This window comes from Trematomus bernacchii, unplaced genomic scaffold, assembly GCF_902827165.1.
Source record: "Trematomus bernacchii unplaced genomic scaffold, fTreBer1.1, whole genome shotgun sequence".
Classification (NCBI taxonomy): domain Eukaryota; kingdom Metazoa; phylum Chordata; class Actinopteri; order Perciformes; family Nototheniidae; genus Trematomus; species Trematomus bernacchii.
The window spans coordinates 2,856,625-2,869,940 of NW_022987727.1; the positions used below are offsets into that span (position 1 = coordinate 2,856,625).

General features: G+C 45.4%; 1 protein-coding gene across 12 annotated transcripts in view; it reads right to left on the reverse strand.

The window, feature by feature from the left end:
- The window catches only part of huwe1 (HECT, UBA and WWE domain containing E3 ubiquitin protein ligase 1), a 35,722-nt gene that overhangs the window by 8,356 nt on the left and 14,050 nt on the right, over nucleotides 1-13,316 (reverse strand). For 10 of the 12 annotated variants that reach the window (XM_034144617.1, XM_034144610.1, XM_034144615.1 and 7 more), the window contains 32 exons: nucleotides 12,464-12,835; nucleotides 11,339-11,461; nucleotides 11,145-11,240; nucleotides 10,740-11,009; nucleotides 10,095-10,247; nucleotides 9,855-9,982; nucleotides 9,646-9,727; nucleotides 9,046-9,222; nucleotides 8,365-8,916; nucleotides 8,070-8,265; nucleotides 7,757-7,924; nucleotides 7,466-7,641; nucleotides 7,315-7,381; nucleotides 6,746-6,969; nucleotides 6,442-6,653; nucleotides 6,118-6,300; nucleotides 5,781-5,953; nucleotides 5,557-5,696; nucleotides 5,303-5,378; nucleotides 4,978-5,076; nucleotides 4,719-4,846; nucleotides 4,473-4,632; nucleotides 3,866-4,094; nucleotides 3,546-3,724; nucleotides 3,363-3,452; nucleotides 3,010-3,170; nucleotides 2,828-2,870; nucleotides 1,729-2,088; nucleotides 1,331-1,541; nucleotides 946-1,070; nucleotides 637-857; nucleotides 92-483 (listed from right to left, as the gene is read on the reverse strand). In XM_034144617.1, coding sequence (XP_034000508.1) covers nucleotides 92-483; nucleotides 637-857; nucleotides 946-1,070; nucleotides 1,331-1,541; nucleotides 1,729-2,088; nucleotides 2,828-2,870; nucleotides 3,010-3,170; nucleotides 3,363-3,452; nucleotides 3,546-3,724; nucleotides 3,866-4,094; nucleotides 4,473-4,632; nucleotides 4,719-4,846; nucleotides 4,978-5,076; nucleotides 5,303-5,378; nucleotides 5,557-5,696; nucleotides 5,781-5,953; nucleotides 6,118-6,300; nucleotides 6,442-6,653; nucleotides 6,746-6,969; nucleotides 7,315-7,381; nucleotides 7,466-7,641; nucleotides 7,757-7,924; nucleotides 8,070-8,265; nucleotides 8,365-8,916; nucleotides 9,046-9,222; nucleotides 9,646-9,727; nucleotides 9,855-9,982; nucleotides 10,095-10,247; nucleotides 10,740-11,009; nucleotides 11,145-11,240; nucleotides 11,339-11,461; nucleotides 12,464-12,835 — 5,966 coding nt within the window. The remainder of the gene's footprint in view (nucleotides 1-91; nucleotides 484-636; nucleotides 858-945; nucleotides 1,071-1,330; nucleotides 1,542-1,728; nucleotides 2,089-2,827; nucleotides 2,871-3,009; nucleotides 3,171-3,362; nucleotides 3,453-3,545; nucleotides 3,725-3,865; nucleotides 4,095-4,472; nucleotides 4,633-4,718; nucleotides 4,847-4,977; nucleotides 5,077-5,302; nucleotides 5,379-5,556; nucleotides 5,697-5,780; nucleotides 5,954-6,117; nucleotides 6,301-6,441; nucleotides 6,654-6,745; nucleotides 6,970-7,314; nucleotides 7,382-7,465; nucleotides 7,642-7,756; nucleotides 7,925-8,069; nucleotides 8,266-8,364; nucleotides 8,917-9,045; nucleotides 9,223-9,645; nucleotides 9,728-9,854; nucleotides 9,983-10,094; nucleotides 10,248-10,739; nucleotides 11,010-11,144; nucleotides 11,241-11,338; nucleotides 11,462-12,463; nucleotides 12,836-13,316) is intronic. The other 2 variants (XM_034144614.1, XM_034144616.1) reach the window with 2 other exon arrangements.

Sequence of the window (13,316 nt, forward strand, 5' to 3'; positions counted from 1 at the left end):
TGCTAAATTCTATATACTTTTCTTTTTATTGACAAAAAAAGCCAAATAATATGATTTCTCAAGTCAGGCAACTGGATCACAGTTTTCTCACCTGTGGTTTGTTCCTCCCCCCATCTGAAATGTGCCTCCTCTCTGTACAGCAAGTCGGGTGTACTGGACGCCACGATTGCTTCCTAGCCGGCTGGTGAAGGCTGGTGAGCGCAGGATGGCAGATAGGGCTGAAGATGAGCTATGGCCAAACAGCCTCTCATGCATCAGTTGCCTCTGGCGTGCCTCTTGTTCACGACGCAGAGCGGCTGCTTCAGCAGCGATGTCCGGAGGCATGACGGCCAACACGCTGTCCTCCATGTCCTCCAGGACACTTCGCCGGAGCTCTGAGGGCAGAGTCTGGATGAAGGTGACAGGATCCAGAGGGGTGTCTCCCTGTGTAGGCTGTTGGGCCAGCTCCCTGCGCTGCTGCTCTGCTCGTTGCTGGGCAAGAACCTAAAACAAACAACATGCTTATTTAGAAAACTGATTATCCGTTACTTATTTATTTGGAAAAGATGTTTTAAATTTTTTCTACAGTTGGCAAGTCTAAAAATAATAATTTTGTCATCTGTAATGTTATAATAATTTCTGCAAAGAGTCTCTCACCTCCTCCTGGATGGCAGGTGGCAAGGCCGCCAGGAACTCAGGGCTGACCTCTGTGACCCCTGGGCCTCCCAGTACAGGTGGAGCAGTGGAAGGCAGAGTGGTGGCAGCTGGAGGGCGAGCGGGTGGTCTGATGCCAAGCTGATTTTGCAGCACCTCTCGGCGTATGTCCTCAGGAAGAGCTGCCAGGAAGGAAGGATCCACACCCTCAGGCAGACTAATGCCTGCCAAGACAAAAATATGAGCTTTAAGTAACATTTTATTTAAAATTGGAAAAATCAACAGAAAAAGTATGATAGCAATTTATTTTACCTGCAAGTGGGTCCTCGTCCTCATTGCTGGTGGATGGGAGGGGCTCTTCCTGGATGGCCTGAGACTGGCTGTCAGCGCTGTCACTTCTGGGCATCGTTTCCCCAGGTGATGAGACAGAGGTGGAGCTGTGGGAATCAAATAAAAATAATGGCTATTGTCAGTCTGCGGCAAAATGTGTGAATAGTGGCTTGGCTGATGTACACAGTGAAATTAAAACCAGTAACTCAATGCTTAGAAAAAGGTGGTGGGAAAAAGATGCTTTAATCTAAAGCATCTTTTGTTCATTTTGAGTTGAAAAGAGAAGGCGCCCAATCTATAACTTTTGATAAACATATCTAGGCAATAGATGCAGTTGAACATTCATTTGGTCAGGGATGACACTGACCCAGTGTCTGCGTCTGTGTGCCGGTCAGTCAGCCCACTCTCCCTGCTGCCGGACAGCTCCTGAGACAGCTGGGCGGTCTGGGCAGGGTTGGGAGCCACTTCTTCCTGAGTGGTAGAGGCAGGGCTGCTGGTATCCATGGGGGACCCTTCCAGTTGTGAAACACCCACTACTGCAGGCTCGGAGGTCTCCACGATGTCTGGACTTAGGGAGGCTAAAGAGAGAAAAAGTGACGGTTAGGTTAGAATGGCCTGAATCAATGTTCTGTTGTAAAATTCCTTGACCAATTGGTTCATATTTCAGTGTTCAAAAGATGTTACTAGCTTCAACATTATGTACATAACAAATGTGTGACCTAACTGTTGACCTGTCTGTAAATAGAATTTTCAAAGTTAGTCTACCTTCCCTGCCTTCATCCAACGCTCCTCCTCCACTGACTCTCTCACCGATTGTGGCTGCCGGGGACATTTCCATCTGAGATGCCTCCGCTTCACTGCTTGGCCGGTCAGCTGATGACAAGGCAGGAAGGCCCGCCCCTGCTAGAGCAGCCAGTGAGCTGGCATGCGACTCAGCCAGTAGGAGGTCAGCGATTGGCTGGTGGACCTGCTGACTGATGGCAGTCTCCAGGGAGACCAGCGCCTGTTCATGAGGAGCAGGTGTGGTGGGAGTGACCTCTCCAGATGGGGGAGCAGTGAGGAAGCCCTCTGAGACCCTGGGTGGGTCCAGACATGACACTGTGCCACCCTGAGCCTGCTCACCCTCTGCAACATCCAGAGAGAACAATAGTGTGAGGACAAGGTTAGCTCTTTAAGAAATATATATGTATGGAAAAAATGTGTTGAGTGAAAAACAGATTACATATATAAACAGTAAAAAGAAGCATTTAAAAAATACAACTGAATAATTTTGACGGGGGACTAGCTCTTTTTACCTTATAATTACTCACAGCTACCAATGCTTACGCCTATACAACATCTCAGCCAAAACAGCTTCAAACCTTTTCAAAGCAGTAATGACTAATTGTTAGGAATGACTAGGCACACGTGCAAACTGCACAAACAGAAATAGCAGTATCTACATTTGTTATTGATCCTGATTGACATAGATGATAAGGGCCTGCACTGAGGAAGGCAGTAAGTTGTATAGTTATCTCCTGAACGGGGTGAACAATCCTTATCCCCAACAACAACACAACTTACTACCTCACCACAGCACAGCCAGTGCAATGCAATGCATACAATATACACATGAGAAAACATTGTAGTTCAGAGAAATCAGATGGAGATGTCCAGCTGGTATAGCGTAGCCATAAGAAAGACAGTAGACTGTATAGTTATCTCCCAGATCTGGTGTGATCCTAAAACTATACAAACTACTACCTCATCCCACAGCACGCTCTGCTGGCTGCTTCTCTCTCGAGGCCGTCACAGATGTTCCATTCCAGACAGAAATTGTAAACATTACAATATACAGAAACAAAATGTATTCAAGTGTCAGTACCTGCAGTGTTCTCGGCACCGTTAACTGTCCCCAATCCAGAACCCTATGAACCAAAAGCAGTTTGTATTAGCAACAAAGTGAATAAAAACTCCAAAAGACACATGCATAATATAAATTATTTGTATAGGCAACGCAATGTCAACTTGTGTGATAAACATAATGCACTAAGGGGTTTTGTTTACCTGCAGGCTCTGTTCCCTGGCCTGCTCTGCTCCAGAGGCCCTCCTCTCATTCTGCTTAGACTCTTCCTCCTCAGCCAGCTGCCTCCTCCTTTTCTCCCTACGCTCCTCCAGTTCCTCATCTCGCAGACTCTCCAGATGCTGCAGGATAGGCACCTTCACCACTGAAAGCAGACACAGATGTTCATCCCATGGTCCTTCCATGTCCAAACAATGACACTTATGTTCACCTGTTAACATGCTTTTGACCACAATAAAGACACAGCTGTACACTTGGATGCGTGTGTGAACAGAACTCATTAAGCCTTGTGCATTGATATCTGCATAATACAATGGTTTGTCATTTGCCGACCTACCTGCTACACAGTCGTGCATACTCTCAGCATCGAGCACTTTACACTCATCTGTCCATCTTGTTAAGGCAGTGGGAATACTAGAGAGGGTGCCTGGAGGGACAGAGAGAACACTCATGTTAGGAATGAAGGCTTATCGTAATTCAGTAGACTATGACATCAATGATAACCCAGAGTGATTCTCACCTGCTTGTCCCCCGGTACTGCTCTGCTCATGGAAAAAGTCATCCAACAACTCGTCATCAGAGCGTGCGATGATGTGCACATCCTCATTTCCCACCAAAAGGCGGGCCCGTCCACGAGATTGGAGAGGCAGTGAGCTGGACAGCTGTAAGATGTCTGCAGCAGCACTAGGGCCCAGCAATCTGAAGAATGCAGAAGAGGAGGAACAGACATTTTAATGAGTGTTATCACTCAAATAAAGAATGGCGGTGTCAAAAAAACACACTGAATAATGAAAAAATAGATGTGTTGTTTAACGAAGAAACCAAAAAACATGCTTTTACCTTTGCAGGATTAAAGGAGGGTTTGGCTGGCGGTTGCCAGGGTAATGGACATGGATGGTGTGTCCACTGTTGGCAGTGAGCTGTCGCAGTGTCCGCTGGCTGCGACCCATGCCCTGTGCCAGGCGGCTGCTGGTGCCTGCCACGCCCAGGGTGAGGGAGCCGTGGTCCGCATGGCGCACCATCAGCGGGTGGGAGCTGGGGATGTTGCCTGGGGAGGGAGGGATGTCAGCTGATGGAAAAATAACAGAAAACAGTAGGCAGACATTAGGGGGACAGCTCTGGACGAACCCCGAGTAATGATTATCATAAATAAACCTAAGAAAACTTTATTTTTATTTTTTGGGATGTCCTGAGCTTTGGTGAGGAATATGAGAATAACTACTTAGGATAAGAGGGCTGAGCATTGTTAATCATGTATACCTTAAAATGTGATTACGGGATTAAGACTTATTCCTTATTTTTAAACAGTGGGCTTCATTATCAAGAAGGGGGAGGACTTTATCTGAACAGGAAGTGCATTTGTACGAAACCACAGTGAATCTTAATCAAAACCAATTCTACCAAACAATCAAATGTACAGATATTGGTAATAAATCATCCTGCTTACCGTTGTTGGAGAACATGTTGTCAAACTCTATGATGAGGTCATCATCCCTGTCAAACCTTTCGAAGCGGATGTGAGGTGCGGCATTGATGTCTGGGAAGTCCTCATCCAACTCCATCTCTGAACCTTCATCATCATCATCCTCATCTCCCTCTTCATCATCCTAGAGAAAAAGCAGCAGCCTTGAGTGGTAAAGAAAAAAGCAGTAATCGATATTTGTCAACTGAACCTCATTGCATGAATCCATACCTGATCTTCCTCCTCTTCCTCTTCCTCCTCCTCCTCTTCATCCTGGCTGTCTTCATCATCATTGCTGCCACTAGAATCTTCCTCCTGGGTATGCTCCTCATCCTCTGGTTCCAGGATGTTCATGGAGTCTGATGAAGAAAGAAACACGGAATCTCACAAGAAGTTCTTCCAAACTGAGGAGGAGCAATCAGTGGAACGGCTTCTTAAAGCTGCATGTCCTACGATTAACAAACAAAGTTGTGTTGTGCCGGTGGATTACCTTCACGGTTGGTCTGAAGAGTGGATGTCTGGCTAATATTGGACGGAGCTTCATCCATCAACACATCCTCTTGTGATTCATCTTCACCGCTGCGTCCCACTGATTGACAGAACAAACAAGTTAGTACATTAGCTCCGATTTCTTTGCCGGTTTGAAACAAAGGGGGCAGTGAGTCAAGTAACTCTTATTGCAATTTGATTGTTTTCTTTGAATCCAGTAACTATACCACTGAGGTTAAGCTGCTGTGCACACAACTACTTTCACCTCTCCCTAAATGTTGACCATATACTCTGGCTTTCCCGTCAAAATTGATCAAGTGGCTTACCAATAATTGCGCTGCTGACAGCGCCTGCATCTCTCTCCAGCAGCTCATCAATCAGATCCACCAACTCATTTTCAACCTGCAAGCAGAGGGAATGGAAATTACAAATGAAATGTCACTATAAAGTGGACAAAGTGGCATAGCACCTTGGAACTAAATTATTTACAATTTGTAATACCCATCATTAAATGATGGGTATTAATCATTGATGTTCCAGATGAGGTCATGTGGTGAAATACTTTGTAATGGTCAATCACCTGCATAGCCTGCGTGCTCAGGACCTCTGGCTGACCGGCAATGACCACTGTGTCTCCCTCTGCCTCTCCATCCATCAGGTCGTTGTCTGTTCCCGGCACCCTGTGGTTGCCCTCCACTGGCTCTGCCTCACCGGACTCTCCTGGAATAGATGTCACAAATCAGCAAGAAATATTTGAAGTAATTTGATTCAGAGTGTTTAAAGTGTCTCGTCCAATGTGCATACCTTGGTCCTGAGTGTTGCTGTTGCTGTCTCTGGCAGCGCCCACAGTATCATGCTCAGTCTTGTTCTTGCTGGAGCCTCCTTTGCCCCCGAACAGACTGCTGGGCTGGTTCACAATGCGGGACAGAGTCTCCAGAGGCTTCAGGGCGGCATTCACCGTGTTGGCCATGTTGGGACTAAACAAGGAAATGTAAAGGAACAGTTTGAGTTACACAAATTTGATATGCTGTATAGTTTAAAATAAAGGTTAAACCCCAACTTAAAGATTCCCCGTGGAGTTTTAGACCTGTAATTTCCTTATAAAAAGGAGTATATCCTTGAGTATGGTGAAATCAAATACCTGGACAAATCCAAGCTGTGAGGCACACGGGCCAAGTCGTTGACCAGTCCTTTCTTCAGAAACAGCCTTATGATATTATTCATGCCATTGTGTTGTGTTTTGGCCGCTGCTGTGCTATAGAAGCTGGACGTGGAGGGACATGACTCCATGATGGTGCTGATGATGCACATTACTGCCTGAAGCCTGGGAAAAAGTGAGTTAGGACAAAGAGTGAGAATAGGAGTACTGGTTTCATCAGCTAATAATAATAATATTAATAATAATAATAATAATAATAATACTTAATCAATACAAAAGTTGGTTTATTTATTTGGTGCTTCTTACCTGGCATGTTTTTCGGTACCCTCTGCCATTGCTAGTGCACGACTGAGGGCAGCCTTCACCTCATTGACAAGCGCAACCTGGGCATCAGTGCCCGTGCCAGCAGCTGCCAGGCTGGCCAGGAAGAGACGAGCCAGGGCGGGGGTGTCTTTGTCTTCTGAATTCTGGGTATGGGGCAGTAGGTGGTCGAGCACAAAAGCTAGAACACTGCAGTCCTGTTGGGACACAGGGAAGTACAAACAAGAGGTTAAGAGAAAATAATGATGAGGCATTGAAATACAGAGGCTGTTTTTGTTGTAACACCTACCTCTTTAATAAGTTCAGACTGTCCAGCGGTGTAGCAGTAGGAGGCGATGAGAGTGGCGATGCCCACGTAGGAGCGCACCAGCTCAGCCAGCAGTCTCAGGATGGTGGAGGTTGGCATTAGGGGCTTGCTAGCCTTTACCTTAGCTGCTTTACCCTCCTCTGAGCTGGTACTCTTCTCGCCCTCCTGTTCTTTCTTCTCCTCCCGCATCTCTTCTGGGGTGGAAGCTGAGGAAGTTAGCATAACACAATTATTATGGATACACAGATCATATACAGTAATAAACTAAAATGGTGCATCTGAAGTAGATTTTAAACTTGGCAAATAACCATGAACAACCAAAAGCAATGCTTTCCAGTATGATTTTAATTATGCTTTCAAGTCATCATTTAATTTAATTAGTGGTGCAACCAAACTGTTGCGTTGTGATAAAAATGACAGTACAGACTCTCTGCTGCCCGCTTACAGAACTTTGCCATAAACTACACAATAAGTAGCCTGATAAGTTCTGATATGTGCAGTTACTTTTCTTTCTTTTTTTTTACTTTAAAAAACACAACATTAAGACTCACCTTCTCCTTGTGGTGTGCCAGACTGGGAAGACTCAGCCACGGCTCCATCAGCAGAAAACACCTGAGCCTGCGAAAAAGAGACGCACTGTTTTAACTGAGGAAATGACCCATTTTATGTTTCAATACAGGACAACCGGTCATTCACACTCACATTGATATGGAATGCAGACTGAGAGTCAAAGTCGCTGCCCTGCCGGGTGAGCCTGTACTGCTGGTAGACGTCATCTCCAACATCCTGCAGTATCTGGCACAGGTCTGCTCCACCAGGCACCGCTGCTGCTGCTGCTGCGGCTGCTGCTGCAGCTGCACGTTCCTCTGGACGCTCGGCTGTGCCAAACACACACACACACTTAGCCAAAGTGATCAAATGACTAGTTCCATTTCAAATTACATATATGCCCTTCAAAGAGACAGCTGGAAGGATCTTGTTAACATGTCTTACGTTCTTCAGGAGCATGGTAGGCAGCCAGAGCATTGAGCATGTCATAGATGACCTCCTTGATAGTCTCAGGAATAGTGGGTAGGGGGGACAGTTTTAGAGGAGTGGTCTTCACCAGCTGCACAGCATTAGGTCCCTTAATTCGAAGGTTCTCAAACTCGTCATCAGAAGCTGTCGAAAAGAAGATTTGATGAGCTTATCTTACATTAAAAACAACGGGAAAACTAAATAAATCTATCAATCCAATCTAGAGTACACGTAACGTCAACTCTAACCTAAAGTCACTGCACCTTGTAAGAAAAGCTTGCACACTCACCTGTGCCGGCTCCCCGTGGTGCAGGCAGAGCGATGCGCACACAGTTGCTGGCAGTTTCAGCGAAGCATTCTGGGTTGCGGCAGGCAGCGGGGCCCAGGACGCGAAGGATATAATTGATTTCTCTGGAACCAAGGCTTCCGGACACAACTCCTGAGGTGGTACTTCCTGCTCCGCTGGTCACGGCGGACCTCACAACCTGATACAAAAGCTTGTTAAGAATTTTTAAAGATATCTTAAGACTATATACTTAGTGTGAGATCCATTTAAAAACGATGAGAGACTTAAAGAGACTAACCTTCTCCATGGTGTGCCTCAGAGTTGCGGGATCTTCTATGATGTGCCTGAACAGCAGGGTAACGAGCGGGGTGAAGCCATTGAAGCCGGAGCTCTGCGTCAGCCCCAGAATCATCCGGGTGCTCTTCAGCTCAGCAAACATCATAGCGTACTGGTGATTGCGTGTAAGACGCAAACACAGACGCAGTGTGGCGTGTAGGGTGTCTGGGTCCACAGGAACGCTAATCATACTGACGCAGGCACGAATAAGAACAGTGGTCATGTCCTCGGTCAGGCCTTGTACGACAATATCAGCGCTCTGAGAGTTCTCAGTCTCCAGGGAAGGTGAGGGGCCGGTTGGGGTCTCCTTCAGCTGGCTGGACTCATCCTTAGGAACGCTCATCTCCACTGCTACTCCGGAGTCCAGGTCAGTCTGGGTTTCCTCCACTTTGCTCTTTTCTCCTTCTTCTCTCTCTGAGTCAGTAATGCTACCAGCCTTGGCGGGCTTGGGCAGACGAGGCACTCTCTGGACCGTCAACATCACCGGCCTCCTGTTACCAGTCTCTTCGTTTACCTGCCCCAAAGAAAGATAATAAATCATCAAAGGGAACCAAGCTAACTCTACCAACACAACTAACCATAACATTCATACAGCACTAGTGTGTGGGTATTCTCAGGCAGTGAACAAAGTGTTGGTGAATACCTGCACCATGGTGTTGAACTGCACAGTGTATCTCCGGCGGCCAGCTGTGAAGCGGACGCTGCTCTCCCCAGCTCTCCATGCAGAGTCAATGGTACTGTTGTTCGACGCACTGTAACTGCACCACCGGCCGGAGCGGTCATCAAACCAACGCCAGTTATTCCCGTTGGGTTGCAGATACTAGAGGCAGACAAAAAGAAAACTCATTCATTTGACTAAAGAGGTACACAAAATACCAAACAATTTGTCCATAACTCTGGACAAAAACAAAACGAAATGAATTCTTGAAGCAAGGTTGTTTGAAATAACATTTATTACCATAATTTGTCCACAAAAATTATCATCTTCTTATCTAAATACTTCGAATGTTCAAGTCTTGAATAAAGAGAAAGTGCATTAAAAAAGGGCCTTTAGCAGAAAACAATGTGGTAACTTACAGAATGTACCTCAAAGTACAAACATATTGAATGAATGCATGTTTCCAAATCAATGAAGACATAGTGCATGTTTTTCTAAACCTGTACTTGTAACCTAACAGGTTAGTTTCTAACTTTACAAATGCAATCTGTGCCTGAGGCTTGGTTTTATAAGGTAGACTTTTACCTTGTTCATTTGTTCCCTGCGTTTTGAAGAGACTGCCATCTTCTCATAGAAGTCAATGATCAACAGCACTGGTGTGATCCATCTGCAGAAAAGGGATGTCATTTGATAGGATTAGTACAAATTCCTAACAAACAAATTAGGGCTCTTCTAGAGAATATTCGGTTTATAATTTTCAAGTTCAAATGAGTATGTGAGGCTGAAGAACTGACTTTGGTGTCTGGATGTCTTTCTGTTCTTTAGCAGCCTGAAGACAGGGCTGTACGACCTCAAGCAGCTTTATCAGCAAGTTAAGAATCCCACTGTTCTCGATCACTCTGGCACCCAACAGCTTCAGCTCCTGCAGAAACAAAAACCAACAAGTGATTGTTAAGGCTGTGTAGATTAACAAGACAATTCTTCTATGAATTACGTTTGAAGGATAACATTTTTAATGGATGCCTTTCTGTTACCTCAAAAAGCAACGTCAGAAGCAGAATTCTTGTTGCAAGCTTGGAGGCTTGTGGCAGTGTGGCCATCTGTCTGGTCCACTCAGAGACCGTCTTTGTGTCACTGGTAGTCAGGGGCTCAGCCGCCTTGATGAGCACATCTGCTGCCTCCCACACCTACACACACACACACACAATCAGGAACACAGGAATGTTGTGCTTCTATTGCCAAGACTTAAAGATGTTTCCATGGTCAATTGTAATGAATGATCACAGCATACAGAATGGATCACAAAGTTAACTGCATTCAAGACGTTGGCTAAACCAATTACAGAAACAAAGATACACTGTTTTTCAATCAAATTCCAATTTTACAACAGCTCTCAATTTGATATTTAAGCTAAAGTACTTGGCAGTCTAATTGCAGACATCCTGTTAACAGGTAGTTAGAAACACTGATACAGATGTTCAGAATGTGCTTATTCAAAATGAATAATGAACAGACTCGGTAGAGCTCAACTTTAAATGTATCTGAAAAAAGGAATGTATATATATATATGTACATTAATATTTTGCATCCTCCAAGTCATTGAATCTTAACTCTGAACATGTACATATAGTAATCTCTCTAGAGCAGACTGCAATGTGAACCATCAACTCTCCACTGACCTGGTGGACGACCTGTCCGAGGATGAGCTCTCTGTACTCGGGGCCGCTCCTCTTGATGGCCGTCATCAGCAGGTCACAGAGCCGGTACACGGTGTCAGGCAGCTCGTCCAGCAGATGGAAGCAGCCAGGCAGCATGGAGTCGGTGAAGGTGTGCAGCTCCTTGGGGTCCAGGGGCTCAGCCTCCATGAAGCGCTCCAGGCAGCGGGCCTCCTCCTCCTCTGTCCGCTCCCTGGCTCTCCTGTCGTCTTCCTCGCGCCGACGTGCTGCCTCCTGAAGGACACAGAAATCATCTCAGCGGCTGCTCAGCTAATCGGTACCATTTTCTTATGTTTGGGGTTCATTAAGCATCAGACAGTTGAAAGTGAAATGTTTTTGCATGCAATTTGAGAAGTTAGGAGGCCACACCTCAGGAGAGTCGGATCGCTGCTCCATGCTGACCTCTTGTCCAAGTGACATGGCAATGGCCCTCATCATCTGGTCCTCTTCTGACATAGTCATGTCCTAGATGAAACATGGAGAACAATGTCAGCTGCTTGAATATGACTTGCACAGTTAATAAGAACGGAAGTACGTGCTCATTTCTATTTATGATCTCTTACCCTTACTGCTCCACCAAGAAGTGGAGGAGGGTGAGTGAGTAGGTACTCTGTGGCCTGCTCCATGGTGCTTGTGTTCAGTAGGGCCTCCATGGCATGCTCACGGGAGAAACCCATATCCATCAGCTAAAAGGACACGTAAAAAGATGAAGCATTTTGAAATAAACAGATTTAACAGAGATGAGGTCAGGAGCGAGCGCAGCTATAAAGAAGGGGGTATTATGAGGCTCAAATGATAAGGACTGAAACATGTCATGAATTGAAAGGGGAACTCAAAGAGCATTGCTATCATTATAAGAGGTGTCACAATTTAGATTCTTAATCTACCAGAATGAGATGCTGATTTAAATCACCAGAATCAAAAAGCAGGATTGTAAATTTGCATACCTGACTGAAAAAAAAGCAGGCAGCACATTGACAACACAATGCTGCATAGACATTAGATATAAAACACAGTTGTCCAGGAATAAAACCAATGATCCGTTTATCTTTAGATATCAAGACTGGGCATAGCAGTCTGCGCTGGAAATAAATGTTTCAATTGCATTGTGATACCTCTAATCCTTATGAAAGATGCAGAGACATTTTTTCATTCACTCCTCATCGTCCTTCTATAATGTCTCTAAAAAACCAGATCAAACTGTCACAAACTGCCTCTAAAAGAGATCCTTTGGTCCTTTACTCTTTCCCTAGCTTAATCTTTCCTCTAACTTTCTCCCACTCTCCCTGATGGCTCTTATACCTGCTGGAGATGCAGCTGGCGGGCCTGTGGCAGCCTCTCTGTCTCACTCCACATTTCCTGTTATAAGACTAATTATTGCCCAGGAATCAGTGCATGCAAAATATGGGGAATAAGATGGGAGACACAGCACTTCCTTACTAGTGTCTGGCTAACTGGACAATGCCAAAATAATATTATATAGGTAACCGGCGATGTCTTAACAGCCTGCTGTGGTGGTACAGCAAGCTGAAGGTGTACACAATTCCAATTTCAAAAGAGAGCAGGAATGCGTTACGGCAATGTGTGTACAAATCGTACAATATATTAGGAGTAACAAAAAGAAACCACAGGCATCAGAAAACCCACTTTCTGAAAGTGTTTGAGTGTCAGCAAACTTTCCCACATACCTGTGTGAGCTGGGCCTGGTTAACCTGGGGATCACGGCGGGGGGTAGAATTGGTTGAATCATCAGCTGATCCTCCTGCCGGCACCGCAGGTACTGTTGCAGCCACGGCCGGTGCCTCTCCAGCTGTTGTAGATGCTCCAGGGGCCCCCCCGCTTGGTGCCAGGGAAACAGTGGAGGGCACAGCAGCCACAGCCGCAGCAGCAGCCGCCGCCTCCTCCTCCGGGCGCACCGTCTCCTTGGACAGACGCTCCTGAATAACAGGCTCCCCTCTCAGGATGTGGCAGAGGATGGCCAGCATGGATTCAGCCATCCTGCCTCCATACACCTTCAGTGGCTTCCTGTTCCACAGACTGCGGATGCAGGTGAATGCAGCCTTAATAAAAGGAGAGACTGTGTTACAATCATTCATGGCAAATCCTCTCAATGGAAAATAAAATGCTAGTATTATTTTTGTCCTACTACTAATTTATATACAATATCAACATGTTTAAAAACACGATATACATTTGATATTTACAAGTACAGCTCTAGTATTACCGTTTTCTTTGTACTAAACTAATGTAAATAGTTTTTTGGTTTCAATCATTCTGACCTAGTGAATATCCAAAGTAAGCTTTTGCGTGAAGGTCATACCTTTTGCTAATAAACCATAACTAGCATTTCAACAGGGTCATGTTTACATGGAGTTCAAATCACCTAGCTGTTATTTATATTACTCTATATTGCACAACTTGTGATATTTTGAAACTGGCAGATTTTAACAAAGTTTGATAAGTTCTTTTTTGTCCTTTACTCGACATGGTATGCAAACGACAATAGAGAACAACCTTTTTTGAAAAGGGAGCAGGGGGGTA